The sequence below is a fragment of the Lolium rigidum genome, chromosome 7 (assembly GCF_022539505.1).
Source record: "Lolium rigidum isolate FL_2022 chromosome 7, APGP_CSIRO_Lrig_0.1, whole genome shotgun sequence".
Lineage (NCBI taxonomy): Eukaryota > Viridiplantae > Streptophyta > Magnoliopsida > Poales > Poaceae > Lolium > Lolium rigidum.
The window spans coordinates 240,637,892-240,660,630 of NC_061514.1; the positions used below are offsets into that span (position 1 = coordinate 240,637,892).

The following is a 22,739-nucleotide window of genomic DNA, read 5'->3' on the forward strand; positions in this document are numbered from 1 at the left end:
GCTGTCGTATGCCTCCATCTGGTTGTACTTTGGCATCGGCTCACTCGAGGAAGAGGATTGGAAGGAGAGAGCGAGTAGCGAAGGAGGAGGATGAGTCCATGGTAGAGGAGGGCTTTTCGATGGCTAGTGCGTAGAAGGGGGATGAAAACGGAGAGCTGCTCGACGCAGTTAAATAAAAGGGGATATAGTGGAGATTTAATGTTGTGGCGGTTTCCGAGGACATCTTGTCAAAGCTGTCAAATCATGCGGAGAAGTTGAAAGGCAAGGCATCATGATGAAAGGATACGCACGCGGTTACGCTCGCCACGCACGTGACCCTACGAAGCAAAGCGGAGTGGTTTTGAAATTATCATTGCCAAAACCAGGGGGGCATGTGTTATCACCAGATTTTAACCAAGTCTGGAGATGGGCCGTGATTAAATGGGCTTAGAGAATATGCACGGAAAATATTCCTGAACCGGCCTTGTATAAGAAGTTTGGGCTAGGTTGCCCGTGTACCTGTAAATTATAGTAGGTTACGTGTCGGTTAGAATTAAGAGATAGAGTTTAGCTCGTACACAATTGGGTTTATTCCCAAGTTAAAAGTCTACGGACTATAAATATGTATCTAGGGTTATTGAGAAAGGAGGACGATCACGTTCACAACAAATCAATCTAGGCGCATCGCCACCCCTTGTTTCGAGGGTTTCTCCGGGTAAGCAACATGCCGCCTAGATCGCATCTTGCGATCTAGGCGATCCGTTTATTCGTTGTTGGTGTTCGTGCTGAAGCCTTTTCGATGGCGAGCAACACTCTTATCTTAGATGTTTTGGGGCTGAGCGTCGATGCTTTCACGATGTACTTGCTTAGCTACGCTACCCCTTGATATCTAGCTGCCCTTACACCTATCTTGGGTGTAAGGGCAGCATCTTGCTTGTTCTTTATTCAGTAGATCTAATCCATTATAGTTGTTCCTTGTTCTTCAAGGATTGGTTTGATATCCGCATGGTTAGGCCTTATAAACGGGTTGAACGATCCGGTAGTGCGCAAGGTGTGGTTTATTAAGCCCTAGAGGGATTGTTCCGGGGATCAACTTCATGTTGGTTTTTAGGCCTCTTTAGGGCTGGTTTTGCATCATCTTACGTATTTGCTAGGCTCAATTACGCGTAGGATGTTCCGGTTATGCGGTGAAAACCCTAGACTATCGTAGATTAGTTTAGCTGGATATCGATAAAGCAGGATCCCCATGTCATTGTAAATTTAACGTGAACCATGGGGCAATCGGCTCCGCTTTGAGCCGATCCACACGGTGCAAACTAAGAGCCGATCGGGGCTGTATTAATGTTTACGTGTTTGCCATGCAGAAACTAGTAGAAGCAATCCATCACCTTCCCCGACCAGGTATAGTTCGGGTGGCACGCCCTCGCAACCGCCAGGACATGTGCCAGAGCATTACGGGCCGTTGCCCGAGGGACCAGGATCCACCAGCAGTCCTGGGAGCCTCCCGGCTCTCCGTGTTGCCCGTCGCTGCTCGCCGGTGGGTTTTGGTAGGCAACAGTATGTCAGGGTCAACCTCATGATCCTTGGTGTATAGAGCTGAGAAGAATTGGCTCGCCATGTTCACGAACTCGTCCTCACTCGTGGTGATAGATCCGTTTTCCCTATTGTGCTTTTTAATTCTATTTCTACTAGCTCTACCAGAAGCTTTCCGATGGAAAAACTTAGTATTTTGATCACCTTCTTTAATCCACTGGACTCTCGATCTTTGCCTCCACATAATTTCTTCTCTGTATAAGAATTCATCAAGTTTTGCTGACACAGCTAAGATTTCTTGTGGTTACCGATGTAATCTTGGTTCTTTAGTTTCTCTAGTTTTTTCTTCAACTTCTTGATCTCTTTATTCACCGAGCCAAAACTAATGTTGCTCCAATTGTCCATAGACTCCATTGTATGGGCAAGTTTCTGTTGAATATCCTCTAGATTGGACGCTGGTTTGTAGTGCACCCATGCCTCATCCACACAATCAGCCAGAGTGGGCTCACGCTTCCGCATAGCGTCATATCTAGGAATCCTCCTTTGTTTCAGATGGTTTTCCTCCAAATCAATAACAATTGGACAATGATCGGAACGAGAAGAAGTGACATGCTGGATGGAGGCAAGAGGGAATAGAGCAGACCAAGCTGGGCAGCCCACAACTCTGTCGAGCCTCACCCGAACATTTTTCCTTCCAGCTTGCTTGTTGTCATAGGTCCAAGGAGTGCCTCTGAATCCAAGGTCGTGCAGGTTACAAAACTCTAAAGTTTCTCTAAAATCTGCCATTTGTTTCTCACTTCTTCTTCTGACAGAGAAGTGCTCAAATTGAAACATTGCTTCATTAAAATCACCTGCCATAAGCCACCGGATCGGAAAGGCAGTCTTTTAATTCTTCTAAGCAACTTCCAAAACTCTGGGCGATCTTGGGTACGCGGTTCTCCATAGACAAATGTGTTCCTCACTTTTATTCCACGAGGATCCATCACGGTTACATCAATGGGGTGAGCACCGTAACTAATCAGATCCAACTTAACAGAGCTACAAACAAACAGTGCCAAACCCCCTCCTTTGCCTTCTACACTGAGAGGCAGGCAGTTAGCAAAGCCAAGGCGACTACACATACTATTCACCACTTCTTTGTTCTGCCTAGTCTCCGACAGAAAGACGAGGCTGGGCTTAAACTCTCTCACCAACCTGATGAGTTCTTGAACTGTACGGGGCTGCCCGAGGCCCCGACAGTTCCATCATAATCCTCATTTCTTCTGCCGGGCGCTCGCCTTGGTGCCCAGCTTCATGCCATCTAACCTCTGGCTGGTGTCTATGTTTGCCTCTGTTTCAGCCTCATCTTGCCCCTGCTGACTCAGCAGATTGACTGTCACATCCCTATCACCTAGTTCCTCCTCATCTCCCTCATTAACTACAATCTCTAAGGAGACACTCTTCTCCTGATCTACAGAATTTTCAGACCTAGGGCCATACAAGTTGTGCACACCATTCCTATCAGATTCTTCTTGTTCCCTAAGCTTGCGGAGATTTTCCTCTCCCAGGCACTCCGCGAGGGAAGGAACAGGGATCAGTATGTTTTTTGCTTGGTGCAGCTCTCTATCCTCGTCTTCCTCTTCAGCCCTCTGGCGCGTAGCCCCCAGGATTGCAACCTGGGTTGTACATGCTTCCTTCTTGCTTTCAGCCTTGTTCTTCTCTTTCGCCATCCTCTTCCAGTGGGCGTTCTTCCTGAGAGGAGGAATTTCAGTGTTGTTGTCACTGATCGCCTCACCTTGCTCCTCATGAGGTCCTTCAGTGTTGGTGTCGTCGGTCGCCTTGGCTTGCACCTTGTTGTGCATGGTGGCTCATGAGGCCCAACAGTGTTGGTGTCGTCGAGCGCCTTGGTTTGCACCTCGTAGCACAAATGCTTCGAGGCCACCGAGACTGTCGGAGACGAGGCAGCCGTTTGTTCCTCTCTGGCCTTGGTCACCGTGGCTGGTTCGTTGACCGTGAGCTTGCCCACCTCCTTCGTGACATGGGACACGATGGCCAGATGTCGTTGGCACATCAGCAGGTTTGGTGGCGCAGCAAGTTCGGAGATGTTGTCCCACGCGAGGAACTTGTACATGGGCCGCCTCTCCTGCCCGGTCGTCTCGGGCAGGAACCAGCGGGGAGTGTCCTTGTAGTGTGTTGGAGGCATTCCCAGCTCAGGCTCGTAGTTGTTGCTCCTTTTCTCCGTCGGTAGCGAGCAATTCGCTGCCTGGTGCCCGATGATGCCGCAACACTTGCAGAAGGTTGGGAGTTGCTCGTAGAAGACAGAGGCCACCACCTCCTCGTTGGTGATCTCATCCATCAGCTTGGCCCATCGAAGTAATGGGGTATCTAGAGGTAGCCGCACTCTTGCCCTGAGGAATTTTGCGAGAAGATTGCCACGAGAATCATTATTAATGAAAATCAGTTCACCCATTATCTTACCCAGATCCCTTGCCAGCTCCTTAGAAAGGAGGTAGAAGGGAATCTCCTTGAACTGCACCCAGATTGGTACAGACTTGAAGTTGACAGCGTCCGGGTCCTCTCCTTCCTTCAACGCCTCGATCAGAACAGCATCCTCTCTGTATCTCCATGGGCCGCCTCGTGTGACATGCAGGAAATCGCCCTCCTCAGCGAATTCAAGCACAAAGCGACGACCACGCCCCGAATCTTCCAAATCTTCTTCATGGTCTTGATCAGCTGCTCGGAACTGACGGTCAGCACAGAGAGGAAAAGGCCAACCGCCAAGAACCGAACGCGAGCAGCGCCCCTCGTCTTGGCCTTGCTGATGACCATCGCCTTCTTCTCAGCGTCAGTGCCCTTCTCCTCACAGAGCTCCTTTCCTGACCTCCTCCTTGGGTTGTTGGTCTCAGCTAGCTGTCCTCCCTAACAGCCAACCAAGCCATCAGCTGTCCCGCTCACGATCTGCTTGTCTTTGCTTGACATGGTGATTGGCAGGTGGATTGTGGTGGTGGGGGTATTGGAATTCCTTCGGTCAAGTGAGAGTACTGCATCAGTGACCTTAGGATTTATAGCCCCTCCTCCTGTATCCTGGAACCACTGATTCCTCCCCAAATTAAAACAGCGATTCATGGCCAGTTCATACCTCGAGAATAAAGCTCCCCGTAATTTGGGCTCCAAGGTCATGTCCTGTCTCCCGCCGACACCGCGCTCTCGCCGGATTAAAGACACAGGCTCGAGGGCGGATCGCGGGGAAGACGCAGGCCATCAAGGCGATTTGTGGGGTGGTTGCCATTGATGCCTCCCCCTTACTCCGCCCCTCAAGGGAACTCACCGCCTCCAGCTTCTCACCCTCTTCGGACTTCCGCTCCTTCGCTACTGGGTCTGATCCGTCGAAGAGACGACATGATCTGGTACGGGCGTGGGCTAAAATCTTTTGGGGATTTTTTATTTTGAAGGCCAGCAGTCTAATTCTCTCTCTCCATTCCGTTGGTAGAAAAGGATCATACGGGTATATGGGTTTGGGTTGGATCTCTAGGCCTCTCTCACTCGAATCAACCAGGGAAGATCGTGGAGAGATCTTTGTTTCACTCTCTTCGGCACAGTCGCCCTCCACAGGGAAGGAGAGATGAAGCGTCATCGCTCGACTATCAACTGAGTAATTGTTGTGACCTCTTCTCTTATTTCTTTCGTATTTATTTTGTATCTTTTCTTTTTCACTAGGATATAAATTGGGCTTTTAACACCAAATCCTTTTCCCCAAAATTCAGGAAAATTCTATGAAATAAAAATAAGTATATAGAGCTAGGGAAACTTGTTTCCAACCCTATTTTATAAATTCATTTTATTTGCAAATCTTTGAGAAAGTCATGCCGTTCCCTCTCCCAAGTATTTGGAAAATTTTCAGAACATCCACTAAATCCAAATGCATTCAAATAAAATCCAACTGGACTAAATATAAAAGTTCCACACCCTTTGGTCATTGATTTAAACAAGGTTTAGAATAAAATTCAATTAGCCCTCAAAAAGTTTTAATTTCTTCGAAAATTCAACACACATCAAAGCACTCATTAAATAAAATATTTATTTTTATTTAACATTCCAAAAATGGTAATTTTTGGGATGTTACATGAAGGCAGCCACATTGAAGAGGAACACTACTAAAAGGAAGCTTGGCGCTAGGATAGTCAATTACAAGTTCTACAAGTTGAGGCGCCAAGATAATCCAGTGATACGTGGTGCACTATGAAATCTAACGCTAGTGTTGATGTACGTCTAAGGTGCAACAACAAATTATCGTTAATTCCTCCGTTTCAAGTTGGTCCAACACGATATCTTATTTTGGTTGGATGCATGGTATTACGTCGAGTTGAACCCAGTAAAGTCCAAGTCCGAGTCATGTTATTGCAGCTGGCCGCCCCCTCCTTCTATGTATACATAACGGTGCGCTCAGATATAGGGTTAGACCATGCTTGGCTATTGTAAAACTTATATTGAATTGTGCAAGCATTCATCTTGAATCCTCTTCAGTGCCATATTCATTGTGAAAGGATGTTTTTGATACTTTCAAGTCCTTCTATGTATACATAACCGTGCACCCAGAAATAGGGTTAGACCATGCTTGGCTACTGTAAAACTTATGTTGAATTGTGCAAGCATTCATCTTGAATGCTCTACAGTGCCATATTCATTGTGAGATGATGGTTTTGATATTACTGAAATTCAAGCGTCTTCTGCCCCTCTGCTAGAAATTATGAGTTGGGCGAAACCCCGTGTGGTCGGTGGACTACTAGGCAAGTACCGTAGTGTTGCGAATTTCTGTTCAGTTGCAAGTTAGTTAAATTTCTAATTGTGATCAGCCAAAGGTACCCTAAAATTACATAAGTTGTCTTCATCGTTCAATAAGAAGATCAGGTCGTGCCGTATCAGAAAACGAGCGATAGAAGGGCCGGTAAGGGCAACCAGTTGTGGGCATTGAATTGCTTATTTAGCTGGTTGATTGGAACCTAACTAAACAAGCAACCTTGTTAAAAAAAAAAACTAAACAAGCAACCAATAGCACGCTGACACGGTAACACAATAGGAGGCGTGTAGAGAAAAAATAGGGCGCAGGACAACCTGATCTGCTAGTCCAAATCAATCAGCAGCACGACGTCAAAACAACTAGCCATTGAACTTTGACTTTATTACGCATACAGTGAAGTAAGGATAGTCTTGGTAAACGAGTTCGCCTGAACGACAATGTCAACACATTGACCTCTGAATTAAGCAAGCTATAATCTGTGTTCATACAGATGCTTGCGTATGCTGTGTGGCGTGCAACACCATGGTCTCCACGGTGAGCCCCGGCCCAAAGGTCATCATCACACCCCAGTCAGGCACCCCGGCCCCTCCCTGCTCCTTATGCCGCCGCCTGAGCTCGTCCAAGATGAAGATGATGGTGACGCCGAACATGTTCCCATAGTCGCTCAGCACCAGGCGGCTCGCCGCCAGCTTCTCGGGCTGGAGCTTGAGCACGGTGTCGATGTGGTCCAAGATGGCAGACGATCCGGGGTGCACCGCCCAGAAGAGGTCGTTCCATTTGGCGGCGATGCCGAGTGGCCCAAACGAGTCCTGGAGGCACTGCTCGATGTTGTCCCCGATGAACCCCGGGACCTCCCTGGTGGAGATGTTGCCGCCGTATCCGCCCTTTGTGAGGTGCATGGTGATGGCATGGTCGGAGTCCGGCACCACCGTCTGCGCGGCCGACACCATCTCGAACAGCGGGCGCTCACCCGGGCTCGCCGGGTCGGCGCCGACGATGACGGCGCCTGCGCCGTCGCCGAAGAGCCCCTGGTTGACGAGCGTCTGGAAGCAGCCCTCCTTGGGCCCGCTGAAGAGCATGAGGGTGAGCTCGGCGCAGACGACCAGGACGCGCGCGCCGCAGTTGTTCTCCGCGAGGTCCTTGGCGAGGCGCAGCGCGGCGGAGCCTGCGAAGCAGCCGTTGAGATAGAGCATGGTGCGGCGCACGGAGGGGCGGAGGCCGAGGAGCGGGATGAGGCGGAAGTCGACGCCCGGGATATGGGCGCCAGAGTTGGTGGTGACGACGAGGTGGGTGATGTCGGTGGCTGGCCTGCCCCACTCGGCGATGGCCTTCTTGGAGGCTTGCGCGGCCAGCTCCGGCACGGCAGTGGCGACGATGTCCAGCCGCGCGTCCAAGGATGGCGACTCGTGGTCGATGAATTCGGGGTGGGCGCGGAGTAACTCCTCCGTGTGGTGCAGGTAGCGTTTCTGAACCCCTAGCTTCAGACCTGTGAGATGATCGACACAAACTAACGATATGCTACATATGAAGGCATAAGAAACAGCCAGTAAAATAATCTACTGGCGAAATGAAAGACTATCAGGCGAATTGAGCTGGGATGGAGCTTACAGACTCTCTTGAACTTGTCCTTGAGCGCGGTGAGGTGGTCGCTGTTGGTGGCACGGAAGAAGAAGTCCGGGAACTCTTCCTGGGGCACGCACTTCTCCGGGTTCGCCGTGCCGATGGCGAGCACCGCTGCGGGTCCGTCTGCGCGCTGCGCACGCCAGATTTCGCGCACGGTGGGGGTGGCTGCTGGAACACTTCCCATGGTTCAGGTTGCCGAAACAGAAACTCTCTTGTGTTTCCAGGATGGAGCCAACGTCCTGTATATAGAGAGAGCTTGCGTTCGGAGATCGCCATGACTGTGTCGCTGCGGATAGTAGTGATCCATTGACAGGTGGGGAGATGATTGAAGCGGTCGAGTGTATTTTTGCGGCGGCAGCACACGGAAAATCGGTGTGTATTGCAGCGTGGAAGCGTCCTAAGGCTATGGCTGGCCAGTGGCTTCCGTCAGGTTCCAGCCAACCGGTGCTTAAGTTGACACGGCTCCGTCATTCTGTGCACTGACTTTCTTCCATGAGACTTCCACCGGTTCGTCCGGAAACTCAATTGTTTATGGCCCGGCTGCTCGATCCCATCTGAATGCTACTTAATTACAGACTTACAGTACAGTAGTATTTTCTTAGGAAGGCACTAGGACAAAGCCCGTGCTTCGCTACGGAGCAAATTGCAAATCTATCCCGACAGAAAAAAAAAATACATCAAAACAGCTCACAAAGTAAGATCCGGGTATGGCAAGTCGTAGAAACTAACCAGATCCATCGCATCAACAATGCTCCCTCAAAAAAAAACAATGCTCTGAACTGTTTTGTTGACATATATTCAGATGGTTAATCTTTCAGCATATTCACATGAAAAATGGAGTAAATAGACCATGTTTGTCCAGAGAGAGCAACTTTTGCTTCTCGCCGGAGTCCTCCCTGTGGCCAATCGTCGCTGACCATGGTCTTTGCAGATTGTTTCTCTAACTCCTGCATGACTGTATGTTCCTCTACTCGCGTCATGAAAATCAGTCATGACTCATGATACATATGACCGTATGGTCCTCTACTGCAAGCAGCTTGCTTTGAATTAGATATACGGCCTTGTTTTCTAAACTTTGCTTAGTAAATATGTAGTATAGAGAAGTATAGACTCGTATAGAACAGCATGCAAGCAGCGCGCAGTTCCAAGCAGCAGGCCACGCATCGCAGAAAGTTGGGTGCTCCTCGCATGCATGCGCGTCAAGGAAGACCGTGCGCAAGCAGCCCCGTGTGCTTAGCACAGCCAGCGCCCTCTAGCATTGAGACTCTTAGCAAATTTTTGTAAGAACTTTATAACTTCAGAGATGTGGCAATCATCAAAATCTAAATCATTACAATCTAAAGCAATGGGATTATCATCCCCAAGGTTGGAAAAAATTTCAGCAGTTTTATCACAGGCAGTTTCAGCAGTTTTAGCGGTCTCAGGTAATTTTGCGCGCTTTTGCACTAGGAGTAGAAACATTGCCAACACCAATTATTTTACCATTGATAGTAGGAGGTGCAGCAACATGTGAATCATTAGCATTGCTAGTAGTGGTAATAGTCCAAACTTTAGCTACATTTTTCTCTTAGCTAGTTTTTCATTTTCTTCTCTATCCCACATAGCACGCAGTTCAGCCATTAATCTTATATTCTCATTAATTCTAACTTGGATGGCATTTGCTGTAGTAACAATTTTATTTTCAATATCCCTATTAGGCATAACTTTCGATTTTAAAAGATCAACATTAGAGGCAAGACTATCAACCTTAGAAGCGAGAATATCAATTTTATTGAGTTTTTCCTCAACAGATTTGTTAAAGGCAGTTTGTGTACTAATAAATTCTTTAAGCATAGCTTCAAGTCCAGGGGGTGTATTCCTATTATTGTTGTAAGAATTCCCATAAGAATTAGCATAATCAAGTACCATTATTATAAGGATATGGCCTATAGTTATTACTAGAATTGTTCCGATAAGCATTGTTGTTGAAATTATTATTTTTAATGAAGTTTACATCAACATGTTCTTCTTGGGCAACCAATGAAGCTAATCGAACATTATTAGGATCAACATTAGTCCTATCATTCGCAAGCATAGACATAATAGCATCAACCTTATCATTCAAGGAAGAGGATTCTTCAACGAATTTACCTTCTTACCTTGTGGAGCTCTTTCCATGTGCCATTCATGAGTAATTAACCATCATATTATCAAGGAGCTTTGTTGCTTCACCAAGAGTGATGGACATAAAGGTACCTCCAGCAACTTGAATCCAATAAATTCCGCGAAGAAAAATTTAGTCCCGCATAGAAGGTTTGGATGATCATCCAAGTAGTCAGCCCATGGGTTGGGCAATTTTTAACCAGAGATTTCATTCTTTCCTAAGCTTGAGCAACATGTTCATTATCTAATTGTTTAAAAATTCATTATGCTACTCCTCAAAGATATAATTTTAGCATGGGGATAATATCTACCAATAAAAGCATCCTTGCATTTAGTCCAGGAATCAATACTATTCTTAGGCAGAGATAGCAAACTAATCTTTAGCTCTTCCTCTTAATGAGAAAGGAATAATTTTTTAATTTTATAATGTCACCATCTACATCTTTATACTTTTTGCATTTCACATAGTTCAACAAAATTATTAAGATGGGCAGCAAAGATCATCGTAACTAACACTGCAGTAAAATTGCTCTGCATAACAAGATTCAGTAAAGCAAGCTTAATTTCAAAGAATTCTACCTAGTAGAAAGGTGTGAGCAATAGGTGTGCATAGGAAATCATTATTATTTGTGCTAGTGAAGTCACACAACTTAGTATTTTGGGGTGGCCATTTTAGCAAGTAGAAAATAAAGCAAACTAGATAAAGTAAATGCAAGTAACTAATTTTTTTTGTGTTTTTGATATAGCGAGTGCAAGACAGGAAATAAAGTAAAGCTAGCAACTAATTTTTTTGTGTTTTGATATAATGCAGCAAAACAAAGTAGTAAATAAAATAAAGCAAGACAAAAACAAAGTAAAGAGATTGGGAAGTGGAGACTCCCTTGCAAGCCGTGTCTTGATCTCCCCGCACACGCGCGTTAAAAAGAGCTTGATGGCGTGTAACTCACACGTTCGTTGGGAACCCCAAGAGAGGTATGATGCAGACAAGAGCAAGTTTTCCCTCGTGAAGAAACCAAGGTTTATCGAACCAGGAGGAGCCAAGAAGACACGCTGAAGGTTGATGGCGAGCGGGATGTAGTGTGGCGCAACACCAGAGATTCCGCGCCAACGTGGAACCCGCACAACACAACCAACGTACTTTGCCCCAACGAAACGAATGAGGTTGTCAATCTCACCGGCTTGCCGTAACAAAGGATTAACCGTATTGTGTGGAAGATGATTGTTTGCAGGAGAAAACAAGAAAAACAAGTATTGCAAAGCAGATTTGTATTTCAAGATAAAGAATGGACCGAGGTCCACAGCTACTAGAGGTGTCTCTCCCATAAGATAAAAGCATGTTGGGTGAACAAATTACAATGGGCAATTGACAAATAGAGAGGGCATAACAATGCACATACATGGCATGATAAATATAGTGAGATTTAATTGGGCATTACGACAAAGTACATAGACCGCCATCCAACTGCATCTATGCCTAAAAAGCCCAGCCTTCGAGGTTATCGTCCGAACCCCTTCCAGAGTATTAAGTTGCAAGCAACTGTGACAATTGCATTAAGTATGGTGCGTAATGTAATCAATAACTACATCCTCTGGACATAGCATCAATGTTTTATCCCTAGTGGCAACAAGACATCCATAACCTTAGGGGTTTCTGTCACCCCCAGTTCACTGTGAGACATGAACCCACTATCGAGCATAAATACTCCCTCTTGGAGTTACTAGCATCAACTTGGCCAAAGCCTCTACTAATAACGGAGAGCATGCAAGATCATAAACAACACATAGGTAATAACTTGATTATTAACATAACATGGTATTCTCTATCCATCGGATCCCGACAAACACAACATATAGCATTACAGATAGATGATCTTGATCATGTTAGGCAACTTCACAAGATCCAACAATGAAGCACAATGAGGAGAAGACAACCATCTAGCTACTGCTATGGACCAATAGTCCAGGGGTGAACTACTCACTCATCACTCTAGAGGCGACCATGGCGGTGTAGGAGTCCTCCCAGGAGATGAATCCCCTCTCCGAGCGCGGTGCCTGGAGGAGATCTCCGTAATCCCCGAGATGGGATTGGCGGCGGCGGCATCTCTCGGAAGGTTTTCCGTATCGTGGTTCTTCGCATTGGGGTTTTGCGCGACGGAGGCTTTTAGTAGGCGGAAGGGCAACGTGGGGGCCACACGCAGGGCCCCCACACCACAGGTCCGGCGCGCGCCAGTGGCCTGGGCCGCGCCGCCCCATGGTGGCGGCCCCTCGTGGCCCCACTTCGACTCCTCTTCTGGTCCTTCCGAAGCTTCGTGCGAAATAGGACCCCGGTTTTGTGATTTGGCCCAATTCCGAGAATATTTCGTTACTAGGATTTCCGAAACCAAAAACAAGCATAAAAACAAGAATCGGCTCTTCAAGCATCTTGTTAATAGGTTAGTCTCGGAAAAATGCACGAATATGACATAAAGTGTGCATAAAACATGTAGGTATCATCAATAATATGGCATGGAACATAAGAAATTATCGATACGTCGGAGACGTATCACCCATCCTAGTACTACTCTCGCCCAAGCACGCTTAACTTCGGAGTTCTGATGGGATCCGGTGCTTTAGTGCTGGTATGATCGCATCCGACATGTTCTGCACTCATTTTCCCTTATGCTTGCCCCTCCCGCTCCTTCTCTCCCCTATTTTGTACCATGCACATCCCGCTTTCCCATCCCCACCGCCGTTTCCCATCACCTATAGCCGAGCACGAGTGCCCGCAAAAAATATCGCCCTAACTTCACCATGAATGTTGCCGCGTGACGCAAAAAGGAGGGATGCAACACGAGGACTTCCCGGAGGTCACCCATCCTAGTACTACTCTCGCCCAAGCACGCTTAACTTCGGAGTTCTGATGGGATCCGTGCTTTAGTGCTGGTATGATCGCATCCGACATGTTCCGCACTCATTTTCCCTTATGCTTGCCCCTCCCGCTCCTTCTCTCCCCTATTTTGTACCATGCACATCCCGCTTTCCCATCCCCACCGCCGTTTCCCATCACCTATAGCCGAGCACGAGTGCCCGCAAAAAATATCGCCCTAACTTCACCATGAATGTTGCCGCGTGACGCAAAAAGGAGGGATGCAACACGAGGACTTCCCGGAGGTCACCCATCCTAGTACTACTCTCGCCCAAGCACGCTTAACTTCGGAGATCTCGATGGGATCCGGTGCTTTAGTGCTGGTATGATCGCATCCGACATGTTCGCACTCATTTTCCCTTATGCTTGCCCCTCCCGCTCCTTCTCTCCCCTATTTTGTACCATGCACATCCCGCTTTCCCATCCCCACCGCCGTTTCCCATCACCTATAGCCGAGCACGAGTGCCCGCAAAAAATATCGCCCTAACTTCACCATGAATGTTGCCGCGTGACGCAAAAAGGAGGGATGCAACACGAGGACTTCCCAGGAGGTCACCCATCCTAGTACTACTCTCGCCCAAGCACGCTTAACTTCGGAGTTCCGATGGGATCCGGTGCTTTAGTGCCGGTATGATCGCATCCGACATGTTCTCGCACTCATTTTCCCTTATGCTTGCCCCTCCCGCTCCTTCTCTCCCCTATTTTGTACCATGCATCGTCTCCGCGTATCGACCATCTCTATGTTCGTATGCCCATCACCGATGATAGCCGAACATGTTTTATGCCCACTTTATAACATATTCGCGCATTTCTGGAACTACACCTATGAACAAGTTGCCGCGTGACGCATTACGCCGTTTTTGGATGCAACATCCTAGTAGCGAACTATTCCCGGATGGACGAACCGACAGTCCTAGTACTACTTTCGCCCAAGCACGCTTCAAGTCCGAAGAGTATACGAGTGGGGCCACGGTGCCTTTAGTGCGCGCGTATGGCGGCGCGTCCGACCATGGTGTCGGCCCTCGTTTGCCCCTCTGACTTGCCCTTCCGCCTACTAAAGCCTCCGTCGCTAAACCCCTATTTCGAACCACGCACATCCCGAAAACCTTACCGAGACGCGCCGCCGCCGTATCCCATCTCGCGTGATTGCCGAGACTCCTCCGTGCACCCGCAAGAGAGGATTCATCTCCCGAGGACTCTACACCGCCATGGTCGCCTCCGGAGTGATGAGTGAGTAGTTCACCCACGGACTATGGGTCCATAGCACAGCTAGATGGTTGTCTTCCTCATTGTGCTTCATTGTCGGATCTTGTGAGCTGCCTAACATGATCAAGATCATCTATCTGTAATACTCTATGTTGTGTTTGTCGGGATCCGATGGATGATACCGTGTCATGTTAATTGTCAGTTATCGCATATGTGTTGTTTATGATCTTGCATGCTCTCCGCTTATACTTGCCCCTCGCCAAGTTCTTCTCTTCACCCTAGGGGTGTACTCATGCACATCGCGGTTCTGCCCATCGACACCGACTGATTAGTCCCTAAGTTAGCTGTGCATGATGCCGCAGACAAAACATTGCCTACGTCCAAAAATGTAGCTGTTGATTACATTACGCACCATACGAATGCAATTGCCGCGTGAGCAACTTAATACCGGAGGTTCGATGCTAACACGAGTGGACTTCTTAGGCACGGTGCACTCGATGGCGGTCTATGTACTTTGTCGTAATGCCCAATTAAATCCGCTAACTTCAGTCATGGGATCCGTGCTTTAGTGCCGTATGATCGCATCCGACATGTTCCGCACTCATTTTCCCTTATGCTTGCCCCTCCCGCTCCTTCTCTCCCTATTTTGTACCATGCACATCCCGCTTTCTCCTATCCCCACCGCCGTTTCCCATCACCTATAGCCGAGCACGAGTGCCCGCAAAAATATCGCCCTAACTTCACCATGAATGTTGCCGCGTGACGCAAAAAGGAGGGATGCAACACGAGGACTTCCTGCGGAGGTCACCCATCCTAGCTACTACTCTCGCCCAAGCACGCTTAACTTCGGAGTTGCGATGGGATCCGGTGCTTTAGTGCCGGTATGATCGCATCCGACATGTTCTGCACTCATTTTCCCTTATGCTTGCCCCTCCCGCTCCTTCTCTCCCCTATTTTGTACCATGCACATCCCGCTTTCCCATCCCCACCGCCGTTTCCCATCACCTATAGCCGAGCACGAGTGCCCGCAAAAAAATATCGCCCTAACTTCACCATGAATGTTGCCGCGTGACGCAAAAAGGAGGGATGCAACACGAGGACTTCCCAGGAGGTCACCCATCCTAGTACTACTCTCGCCCAAGCACGCTTAACTTCGGAGTTCCGATGGGATCCGGTGCTTTAGTGCCGGTATGATCGCATCCGACATGTTCTCGCACTCATTTTCCCTTATGCTTGCCCCTCCCGCTCCTTCTCTCCCCTATTTTGTACCATGCACATCCCGCTTTCCCATCCCCACCGCCGTTTCCCATCACCTATAGCCGAGCACGAGTGCCCGCAAAAAATATCGCCCTAACTTCACCATGAATGTTGCCGCGTGACGCAAAAGGGAGGGATGCAACACGAGGACTTCCCGAGGAGGTCACCCATCCTAGTACTACTCTCGCCCAAGCACGCTTAACTTCGGAGTTCGATGGGATCCGGTGCTTTAGTGCCGGTATGATCGCATCCGACATGTTCTCGCACTCATTTTCCCTTATGCTTGCCCCTCCCGCTCCTTCTCTCCCCTATTTTGTACCATGCACATCCCGCTTTCCCATCCCCACCGCCGTTTCCCATCACCTATAGCCGAGCACGAGTGCCCGCAAAAAAATATCGCCCTAACTTCACCATGAATGTTGCCGCGTGACGCAAAAGGAGGGATGCAACACGAGGACTTCCCGAGCGGTCACCCATCCTAGTACTACTCTCGCCCAAGCACGCTTAACTTCGGAGTTCTGATGGGATCCGGTGCTTTAGTGTTGGTATGATCGCATCCAACATGTTCTCGCACTCATTTTCCCTTATGCTTGCCCCTCCCGCTCCTTCTCTCCCCTATTTTGTACCATGCACATCCCGCTTTCCCATCCCCACCGCCGTTTCCCATCACCTATAGCCGAGCACGAGTGCCCGCAAAAAAATATCGCCCTAACTTCACCATGAATGTTGCCGCGTGACGCAAAAAGGAGGGATGCAACACGAGGACTTCCCAGAGGTCACCCATCCTAGTACTACTCTCGCCCAAGCACGCTTAACTTCGGAGTTCTGATGGGATCCGGTGCTTTAGTGCTGGTATGATCGCATCCGACATGTTCTGCACTCATTTTCCCTTATGCTTGCCCCTCCCGCTCCTTCTCTCCCCTATTTTGTACCATGCACATCCCGCTTTCCCATCCCCACCGCCGTTTCCCATCACCTATAGCCGAGCACGAGTGCCCGCAAAAAATATCGCCCTAACTTCACCATGAATGTTGCCGCGTGACGCAAAAAGGAGGGATGCAACACGAGGACTTCCCGGGAGGTCACCCATCCTAGTACTACTCTCGCCCAAGCACGCTTAACTTCGGAGTTCGATGGGATCCGGTGCTTTAGTGCTCGGTATGATCGCATCCGACATGTTCTGCACTCATTTTCCCTTATGCTTGCCCCTCCCGCTCCTTCTCTCCCCTATTTTGTACCATGCACATCCCGCTTTCCCATCCCCACCGCCGTTTCCCATCACCTATAGCCGAGCACGAGTGCCCGCAAAAAATATCGCCCTAACTTCACCATGAATGTTGCCGCGTGACGCAAAAAGGAGGGATGCAACACGAGGACTTCCCAGGAGGTCACCCATCCTAGTACTACTCTCGCCCAAGCACGCTTAACCTCGGAGTTCTGATGGGATCCGGTGCTTTAGTGCCGGTATGATCGCATCCGACATGTTCTGCACTCATTTTCCCTTATGCTTGCCCCTCCCGCTCCTTCTCTCCCCTATTTTGTACCATGCACATCCCGCTTTCCCATCCCCACCGCCGTTTCCCATCACCTATAGCCGAGCACGAGTGCCCGCAAAAAAATATCGCCCTAACTTCACCATGAATGTTGCCGCGTGACGCAAAAAGGAGGGATGCAACACGAGGACTTCCCGGGAGGTCACCCATCCTAGTACTACTCTCGCCCAAGCACGCTTAACTTCGGAGTTCGATGGGATCCGGTGCTTTAGTGCTGGTATGATCGCATCCGACATGTTCTCGCACTCATTTTCCCTTATGCTTGCCCCTCCCGCTCCTTCTCTCCCCTATTTTGTACCATGCACATCCCGCTTTCCCATCCCCACCGCCGTTTCCCATCACCTATAGCCGAGCACGAGTGCCCGCAAAAAATATCGCCCTAACTTCACCATGAATGTTGCCGCGTGACGCAAAAAGGAGGGATGCAACACGAGGACTTCCCAGGAGGTCACCCATCCTAGTACTACTCTCGCCCAAGCACGCTTAACTTCGGAGTTCTCATGGGATCCGGTGCTTTAGTGCTGGTATGATCGCATCCGACATGTTCTGCACTCATTTTCCCTTATGCTTGCCCCTCCCGCTCCTTCTCTCCCCTATTTTGTACCATGCACATCCCGCTTTCCCATCCCCACCGCCGTTTCCCATCACCTATAGCCGAGCACGAGTGCCCGCAAAAAAATATCGCCCTAACTTCACCATGAATGTTGCCGCGTGACGCAAAAAGGAGGGATGCAACACGAGGACTTCCCAGAAGGTCACCCATCCTAGTACTACTCTCGCCCAAGCACGCTTAACTTCGGAGTTCTGATGGGATCCGGTGCTTTAGTGCCGGTATGATCGCATCCGACATGTTCTGCACTCATTTTCCCTTATGCTTGCCCCTCCCGCTCCTTCTCTCCCCTATTTTGTACCATGCACATCCCGCTTTCCCATCCCCACCGCCGTTTCCCATCACCTATAGCCGAGCACGAGTGCCCGCAAAAAAATATCGCCCTAACTTCACCATGAATGTTGCCGCGTGACGCAAAAAGGAGGGATGCAACACGAGGACTTCCCAGAAGGTCACCCATCCTAGTACTACTCTCGCCCAAGCACGCTTAACTTCGGAGTTCTGATGGGATCCGGTGCTTTAGTGCTGGTATGATCGCATCCGACATGTTCTGCACTCATTTTCCCTTATGCTTGCCCCTCCCGCTCCTTCTCTCCCCTATTTTGTACCATGCACATCCCGCTTTCCCATCCCCACCGCCGTTTCCCATCACCTATAGCCGAGCACGAGTGCCCGCAAAAAATATCGCCCTAACTTCACCATGAATGTTGCCGCGTGACGCAAAAAGGAGGGATGCAACACGAGGACTTCCCGAGAGGTCACCCATCCTAGTACTACTCTCGCCCAAGCACGCTTAACTTCGGAGTTCGATGGGATCCGGTGCTTTAGTGCTGGTATGATCGCATCCGACATGTTCTCGCACTCATTTTCCCTTATGCTTGCCCCTCCCGCTCCTTCTCTCCCCTATTTTGTACCATGCACATCCCGCTTTCCCATCCCCACCGCCGTTTCCCATCACCTATAGCCGAGCACGAGTGCCCGCAAAAAAATATCGCCCTAACTTCACCATGAATGTTGCCGCGTGACGCAAAAAGGAGGGATGCAACACGAGGACTTCCCATCCTAGTACTACTCTCGCCCAAGCACGCTTAACTTCGGAGTTCTGATGGGATCCGGTGCTTTAGTGCTGGTATGATCGCATCCGACATGTTCTCGCACTCATTTTCCCTTATGCTTGCCCCTCCCGCTCCTTCTCTCCCCTATTTTGTACCATGCACATCCCGCTTTCCCATCCCCACCGCCGTTTCCCATCACCTATAGCCGAGCACGAGTGCCCGCAAAAAATATCGCCCCTAACTTCACCATGAATGTTGCCGCGTGACGCAAAAAGGAGGGATGCAACACGAGGACTTCCCGGAGGTCACCCATCCTAGTACTACTCTCGCCCAAGCACGCTTAACTTCGGAGTCTCGATGGGATCCGGTGCTTTAGTGCTGGTATGATCGCATCCGACATGTTCTCGCACTCATTTTCCCTTATGCTTGCCCCTCCCGCTCCTTCTCTCCCCTATTTTGTACCATGCACATCCCGCTTTCCCATCCCCACCGCCGTTTCCCATCACCTATAGCCGAGCACGAGTGCCCGCAAAAAATATCGCCCTAACTTCACCATGAATGTTGCCGCGTGACGCAAAAAGGAGGGATGCAACACGAGGACTTCTGAGGAGGTCACCCATCCTAGTACTACTCTCGCCCAAGCACGCTTAACTTCGGAGTTCGATGGGATCCGGTGCTTTAGTGTCGGTATGATCGCATCCGACATGTTCTCGCACTCATTTTCCCTTATGCTTGCCCCTCCCGCTCCTTCTCTCCCCTATTTTGTACCATGCACATCCCGCTTTCCCATCCCCACCGCCGTTTCCCATCACCTATAGCCGAGCACGAGTGCCCGCAAAAAAATATCGCCCTAACTTCACCATGAATGTTGCCGCGTGACGCAAAAAGGAGGGATGCAACACGAGGACTTCCCATGAGGTCACCCATCCTAGTACTACTCTCGCCCAAGCACGCTTAACTTCGGAGTTCTGATGGGATCCGGTGCTTTAGTGCTCGGTATGATCGCATCCGACATGTTCTCGCACTCATTTTCCCTTATGCTTGCCCCTCCCGCTCCTTCTCTCCCCTATTTTGTACCATGCACATCCCGCTTTCCCATCCCCACCGCCGTTTCCCATCACCTATAGCCGAGCACGAGTGCCCGCAAAAAAATATCGCCCTAACTTCACCATGAATGTTGCCGCGTGACGCAAAAAGGAGGGATGCAACACGAGGACTTCCTCAGAGGTCACCCATCCTAGTACTACTCTCGCCCAAGCACGGATGGGATCCGGTGCTTTAGTGCCGGTATGATCGCATCCGACATGTTCTGCACTCATTTTCCCTTATGCTTGCCCCTCCCGCTCCTTCTCTCCCCTATTTTGTACCATGCACATCCCGCTTTCCCATCCCCACCGCCGTTTCCCATCACCTATAGCCGAGCACGAGTGCCCGCAAAAAATATCGCCCTAACTTCACCATGAATGTTGCCGCGTGACGCAAAAAGGAGGGATGCAACACGAGGACTTCCCGTGAGGTCACCCATCCTAGTACTACTCTCGCCCAAGCACGCTTAACTTCGGAGTTCCGATGGGGATCCGTGCTTTAGTGCCGGTATGATCGCATCCGACATGTTCTCGCACTCATTTTCCCTTATGCTTGCCCCTCCCGCTCCTTCTCTCCCCTATTTTGTACCATGCACATCCCGCTTTCCCATCCCCACCGCCGTTTCCCATCACCTATAGCCGAGCACGAGTGCCCGCAAAAAATATCGCCCTAACTTCACCATGAATGTTGCCGCGTGACGCAAAAAGGAGGGATGCAACACGAGGACTTCCCGAGAGGTCACCCATCCTAGTACTACTCTCGCCCAAGCACGCTTAACTTCGGAGTTCCGATGGGATCCGGTGCTTTAGTGCTCGGTATGATCGCATCCGACATGTTCTCGCACTCATTTTCCCTTATGCTTGCCCCTCCCGCTCCTTCTCTCCCCTATTTTGTACCATGCACATCCCGCTTTCCCATCCCCACCGCCGTTTCCCATCACCTATAGCCGAGCACGAGTGCCCGCAAAAAATATCGCCCTAACTTCACCATGAATGTTGCCGCGTGACGCAAAAGGAGGGATGCAACACGAGGACTTCCCAGAGGTCACCCATCCTAGTACTACTCTCGCCCAAGCACGCTTAACTTCGGAGTTCTGATGGGATCCGGTGCTTTAGTGCCGGTATGATCGCATCCGACATGTTCTCGCACTCATTTTCCCTTATGCTTGCCCCTCCCGCTCCTTCTCTCCCCTATTTTGTACCATGCACATCCCGCTTTCCCATCCCCACCGCCGTTTCCCATCACCTATAGCCGAGCACGAGTGCCCGCAAAAAAATATCGCCCTAACTTCACCATGAATGTTGCCGCGTGACGCAAAAAGGAGGGATGCAACACGAGGACTTCCCAGGAGGTCACCCATCCTAGTACTACTCTCGCCCAAGCACGCTTAACTTCGGAGTTCCGATGGGATCCGGTGCTTTAGTGCTGGTATGATCGCATCCGACATGTTCTCGCACTCATTTTCCCTTATGCTTGCCCCTCCCGCTCCTTCTCTCCCCTATTTTGTACCATGCACATCCCGCTTTCCCATCCCCACCGCCGTTTCCCATCACCTATAGCCGAGCACGAGTGCCCGCAAAAAAATATCGCCCTAACTTCACCATGAATGTTGCCGCGTGACGCAAAAGGGAGGGATGCAACACGAGGACTTCCCAGGAGGTCACCCATCCTAGTACTACTCTCGCCCAAGCACGCTTAACTTCGGAGTTCTGATGGGATCCGGTGCTTTAGTGCCGGTATGATCGCATCCGACATGTTCTCGCACTCATTTTCCCTTATGCTTGCCCCTCCCGCTCCTTCTCTCCCCTATTTTGTACCATGCACATCCCGCTTTCCCATCCCCACCGCCGTTTCCCATCACCTATAGCCGAGCACGAGTGCCCGCAAAAAATATCGCCCTAACTTCACCATGAATGTTGCCGCGTGACGCAAAAAGGAGGGATGCAACACGAGGACTTCCCGAGAGGTCACCCATCCTAGTACTACTCTCGCCCAAGCACGCTTAACTTCGGAGTTCGATGGGATCCGGTGCTTTAGTGCCGGTATGATCGCATCCGACATGTTCTGCACTCATTTTCCCTTATGCTTGCCCCTCCCGCTCCTTCTCTCCCCTATTTTGTACCATGCACATCCCGCTTTCCCATCCCCACCGCCGTTTCCCATCACCTATAGCCGAGCACGAGTGCCCGCAAAAAATATCGCCCTAACTTCACCATGAATGTTGCCGCGTGACGCAAAAAGGAGGGATGCAACACGAGGACTTCCCAAGAGGTCACCCATCCTAGTACTACTCTCGCCCAAGCACGCTTAACTTCGGAGTTCCGATGGGATCCGGTGCTTTAGTGCTTCGGTATGATCGCATCCGACATGTTCTCGCACTCATTTTCCCTTATGCTTGCCCCTCCCGCTCCTTCTCTCCCCTATTTTGTACCATGCACATCCCGCTTTCCCATCCCCACCGCCGTTTCCCATCACCTATAGCCGAGCACGAGTGCCCGCAAAAAATATCGCCCTAACTTCACCATGAATGTTGCCGCGTGACGCAAAAAGGAGGGATGCAACACGAGGACTTCCCAGAAGGTCACCCATCCTAGTACTACTCTCGCCCAAGCACGCTTAACTTCGGAGTTCCGATGGGATCCGGTGCTTTAGTCGTCGGTATGATCGCATCCGACATGTTCCGCACTCATTTTCCCTTATGCTTGCCCCTCCCGCTCCTTCTCTCCCCTATTTTGTACCATGCACATCCCGCTTTCCCATCCCCACCGCCGTTTCCCATCACCTATAGCCGAGCACGAGTGCCCGCAAAAAATATCGCCCTAACTTCACCATGAATGTTGCCGCGTGACGCAAAAAGGAGGGATGCAACACGAGGACTTCCCAGGAGGTCACCCATCCTAGTACTACTCTCGCCCAAGCACGCTTAACTTCGGAGTTCGATGGGATCCGGTGCTTTAGTGTCTGGTATGATCGCATCCGACATGTTCTCGCACTCATTTTCCCTTATGCTTGC

At 49.9% G+C, this 22,739-nt stretch overlaps 1 protein-coding gene, 27 non-coding genes and 2 pseudogenes across 28 annotated transcripts; all 30 read right to left on the reverse strand.

Moving 5' to 3' along the window:
• Positions 1-3,282: 3,282 nt before the first annotated feature.
• LOC124672577 (bisdemethoxycurcumin synthase-like) lies at positions 3,283-8,111 on the reverse strand. Its single transcript, XM_047208783.1, has 5 exons — positions 7,898-8,111; positions 6,778-7,775; positions 4,282-4,410; positions 3,342-4,234; positions 3,283-3,286 (listed from the first exon to the last, which is right to left on the reverse strand). Exons 1-5 carry the CDS (start codon positions 8,094-8,096, stop codon positions 3,283-3,285), a joined length of 2,223 nt encoding a protein of 740 aa, XP_047064739.1. The 5' UTR covers positions 8,097-8,111.
• A 4,445-nt stretch (positions 8,112-12,556) lies between these two features.
• On the reverse strand, positions 12,557-12,686 carry LOC124679810 (annotated as a pseudogene).
• Positions 12,687-12,873: 187 nt separating this feature from the next.
• Positions 12,874-12,990, reverse strand: LOC124679737. Its single transcript, XR_006995201.1, has one exon. It is a non-coding gene; the product is annotated as a 5S ribosomal RNA (ribosomal RNA).
• A 187-nt stretch (positions 12,991-13,177) lies between these two features.
• On the reverse strand, positions 13,178-13,296 carry LOC124679701. Its single transcript, XR_006995167.1, has one exon. It is a non-coding gene; the product is annotated as a 5S ribosomal RNA (ribosomal RNA).
• A 186-nt stretch (positions 13,297-13,482) lies between these two features.
• Positions 13,483-13,601, reverse strand: LOC124679537. The gene has a single exon (XR_006995014.1). It is a non-coding gene; the product is annotated as a 5S ribosomal RNA (ribosomal RNA).
• A 1,338-nt stretch (positions 13,602-14,939) lies between these two features.
• On the reverse strand, positions 14,940-15,060 carry LOC124679791. Its single transcript, XR_006995249.1, has one exon. It is a non-coding gene; the product is annotated as a 5S ribosomal RNA (ribosomal RNA).
• Positions 15,061-15,248: 188 nt separating this feature from the next.
• LOC124679539 lies at positions 15,249-15,367 on the reverse strand. Its single transcript, XR_006995015.1, has one exon. It is a non-coding gene; the product is annotated as a 5S ribosomal RNA (ribosomal RNA).
• Positions 15,368-15,555: 188 nt separating this feature from the next.
• LOC124679729 lies at positions 15,556-15,674 on the reverse strand. The gene has a single exon (XR_006995193.1). It is a non-coding gene; the product is annotated as a 5S ribosomal RNA (ribosomal RNA).
• A 188-nt stretch (positions 15,675-15,862) lies between these two features.
• Positions 15,863-15,981, reverse strand: LOC124679654. The gene has a single exon (XR_006995124.1). It is a non-coding gene; the product is annotated as a 5S ribosomal RNA (ribosomal RNA).
• A 189-nt stretch (positions 15,982-16,170) lies between these two features.
• Positions 16,171-16,288, reverse strand: LOC124679621. The gene has a single exon (XR_006995092.1). It is a non-coding gene; the product is annotated as a 5S ribosomal RNA (ribosomal RNA).
• Positions 16,289-16,475: 187 nt separating this feature from the next.
• Positions 16,476-16,594, reverse strand: LOC124679720. The gene has a single exon (XR_006995185.1). It is a non-coding gene; the product is annotated as a 5S ribosomal RNA (ribosomal RNA).
• Positions 16,595-16,781: 187 nt separating this feature from the next.
• On the reverse strand, positions 16,782-16,900 carry LOC124679580. Its single transcript, XR_006995054.1, has one exon. It is a non-coding gene; the product is annotated as a 5S ribosomal RNA (ribosomal RNA).
• A 188-nt stretch (positions 16,901-17,088) lies between these two features.
• LOC124679656 lies at positions 17,089-17,206 on the reverse strand. The gene has a single exon (XR_006995126.1). It is a non-coding gene; the product is annotated as a 5S ribosomal RNA (ribosomal RNA).
• Positions 17,207-17,394: 188 nt separating this feature from the next.
• LOC124679550 lies at positions 17,395-17,513 on the reverse strand. The gene has a single exon (XR_006995026.1). It is a non-coding gene; the product is annotated as a 5S ribosomal RNA (ribosomal RNA).
• A 188-nt stretch (positions 17,514-17,701) lies between these two features.
• LOC124679875 lies at positions 17,702-17,820 on the reverse strand. Its single transcript, XR_006995299.1, has one exon. It is a non-coding gene; the product is annotated as a 5S ribosomal RNA (ribosomal RNA).
• A 188-nt stretch (positions 17,821-18,008) lies between these two features.
• LOC124679841 lies at positions 18,009-18,127 on the reverse strand. Its single transcript, XR_006995269.1, has one exon. It is a non-coding gene; the product is annotated as a 5S ribosomal RNA (ribosomal RNA).
• A 187-nt stretch (positions 18,128-18,314) lies between these two features.
• Positions 18,315-18,432, reverse strand: LOC124679668. The gene has a single exon (XR_006995137.1). It is a non-coding gene; the product is annotated as a 5S ribosomal RNA (ribosomal RNA).
• A 189-nt stretch (positions 18,433-18,621) lies between these two features.
• Positions 18,622-18,728, reverse strand: LOC124679775 (annotated as a pseudogene).
• Positions 18,729-18,917: 189 nt separating this feature from the next.
• On the reverse strand, positions 18,918-19,035 carry LOC124679749. Its single transcript, XR_006995212.1, has one exon. It is a non-coding gene; the product is annotated as a 5S ribosomal RNA (ribosomal RNA).
• A 188-nt stretch (positions 19,036-19,223) lies between these two features.
• On the reverse strand, positions 19,224-19,341 carry LOC124679740. Its single transcript, XR_006995204.1, has one exon. It is a non-coding gene; the product is annotated as a 5S ribosomal RNA (ribosomal RNA).
• A 189-nt stretch (positions 19,342-19,530) lies between these two features.
• On the reverse strand, positions 19,531-19,650 carry LOC124679611. The gene has a single exon (XR_006995083.1). It is a non-coding gene; the product is annotated as a 5S ribosomal RNA (ribosomal RNA).
• A 478-nt stretch (positions 19,651-20,128) lies between these two features.
• On the reverse strand, positions 20,129-20,247 carry LOC124679748. Its single transcript, XR_006995211.1, has one exon. It is a non-coding gene; the product is annotated as a 5S ribosomal RNA (ribosomal RNA).
• Positions 20,248-20,435: 188 nt separating this feature from the next.
• LOC124679688 lies at positions 20,436-20,555 on the reverse strand. The gene has a single exon (XR_006995156.1). It is a non-coding gene; the product is annotated as a 5S ribosomal RNA (ribosomal RNA).
• Positions 20,556-20,742: 187 nt separating this feature from the next.
• Positions 20,743-20,860, reverse strand: LOC124679624. The gene has a single exon (XR_006995096.1). It is a non-coding gene; the product is annotated as a 5S ribosomal RNA (ribosomal RNA).
• Positions 20,861-21,049: 189 nt separating this feature from the next.
• Positions 21,050-21,168, reverse strand: LOC124680007. The gene has a single exon (XR_006995413.1). It is a non-coding gene; the product is annotated as a 5S ribosomal RNA (ribosomal RNA).
• A 189-nt stretch (positions 21,169-21,357) lies between these two features.
• Positions 21,358-21,476, reverse strand: LOC124679778. The gene has a single exon (XR_006995237.1). It is a non-coding gene; the product is annotated as a 5S ribosomal RNA (ribosomal RNA).
• A 188-nt stretch (positions 21,477-21,664) lies between these two features.
• LOC124679674 lies at positions 21,665-21,782 on the reverse strand. The gene has a single exon (XR_006995143.1). It is a non-coding gene; the product is annotated as a 5S ribosomal RNA (ribosomal RNA).
• Positions 21,783-21,969: 187 nt separating this feature from the next.
• LOC124679685 lies at positions 21,970-22,090 on the reverse strand. Its single transcript, XR_006995153.1, has one exon. It is a non-coding gene; the product is annotated as a 5S ribosomal RNA (ribosomal RNA).
• A 188-nt stretch (positions 22,091-22,278) lies between these two features.
• LOC124679739 lies at positions 22,279-22,398 on the reverse strand. The gene has a single exon (XR_006995203.1). It is a non-coding gene; the product is annotated as a 5S ribosomal RNA (ribosomal RNA).
• Positions 22,399-22,585: 187 nt separating this feature from the next.
• Positions 22,586-22,704, reverse strand: LOC124679723. The gene has a single exon (XR_006995188.1). It is a non-coding gene; the product is annotated as a 5S ribosomal RNA (ribosomal RNA).
• Positions 22,705-22,739: the final 35 nt, after the last annotated feature.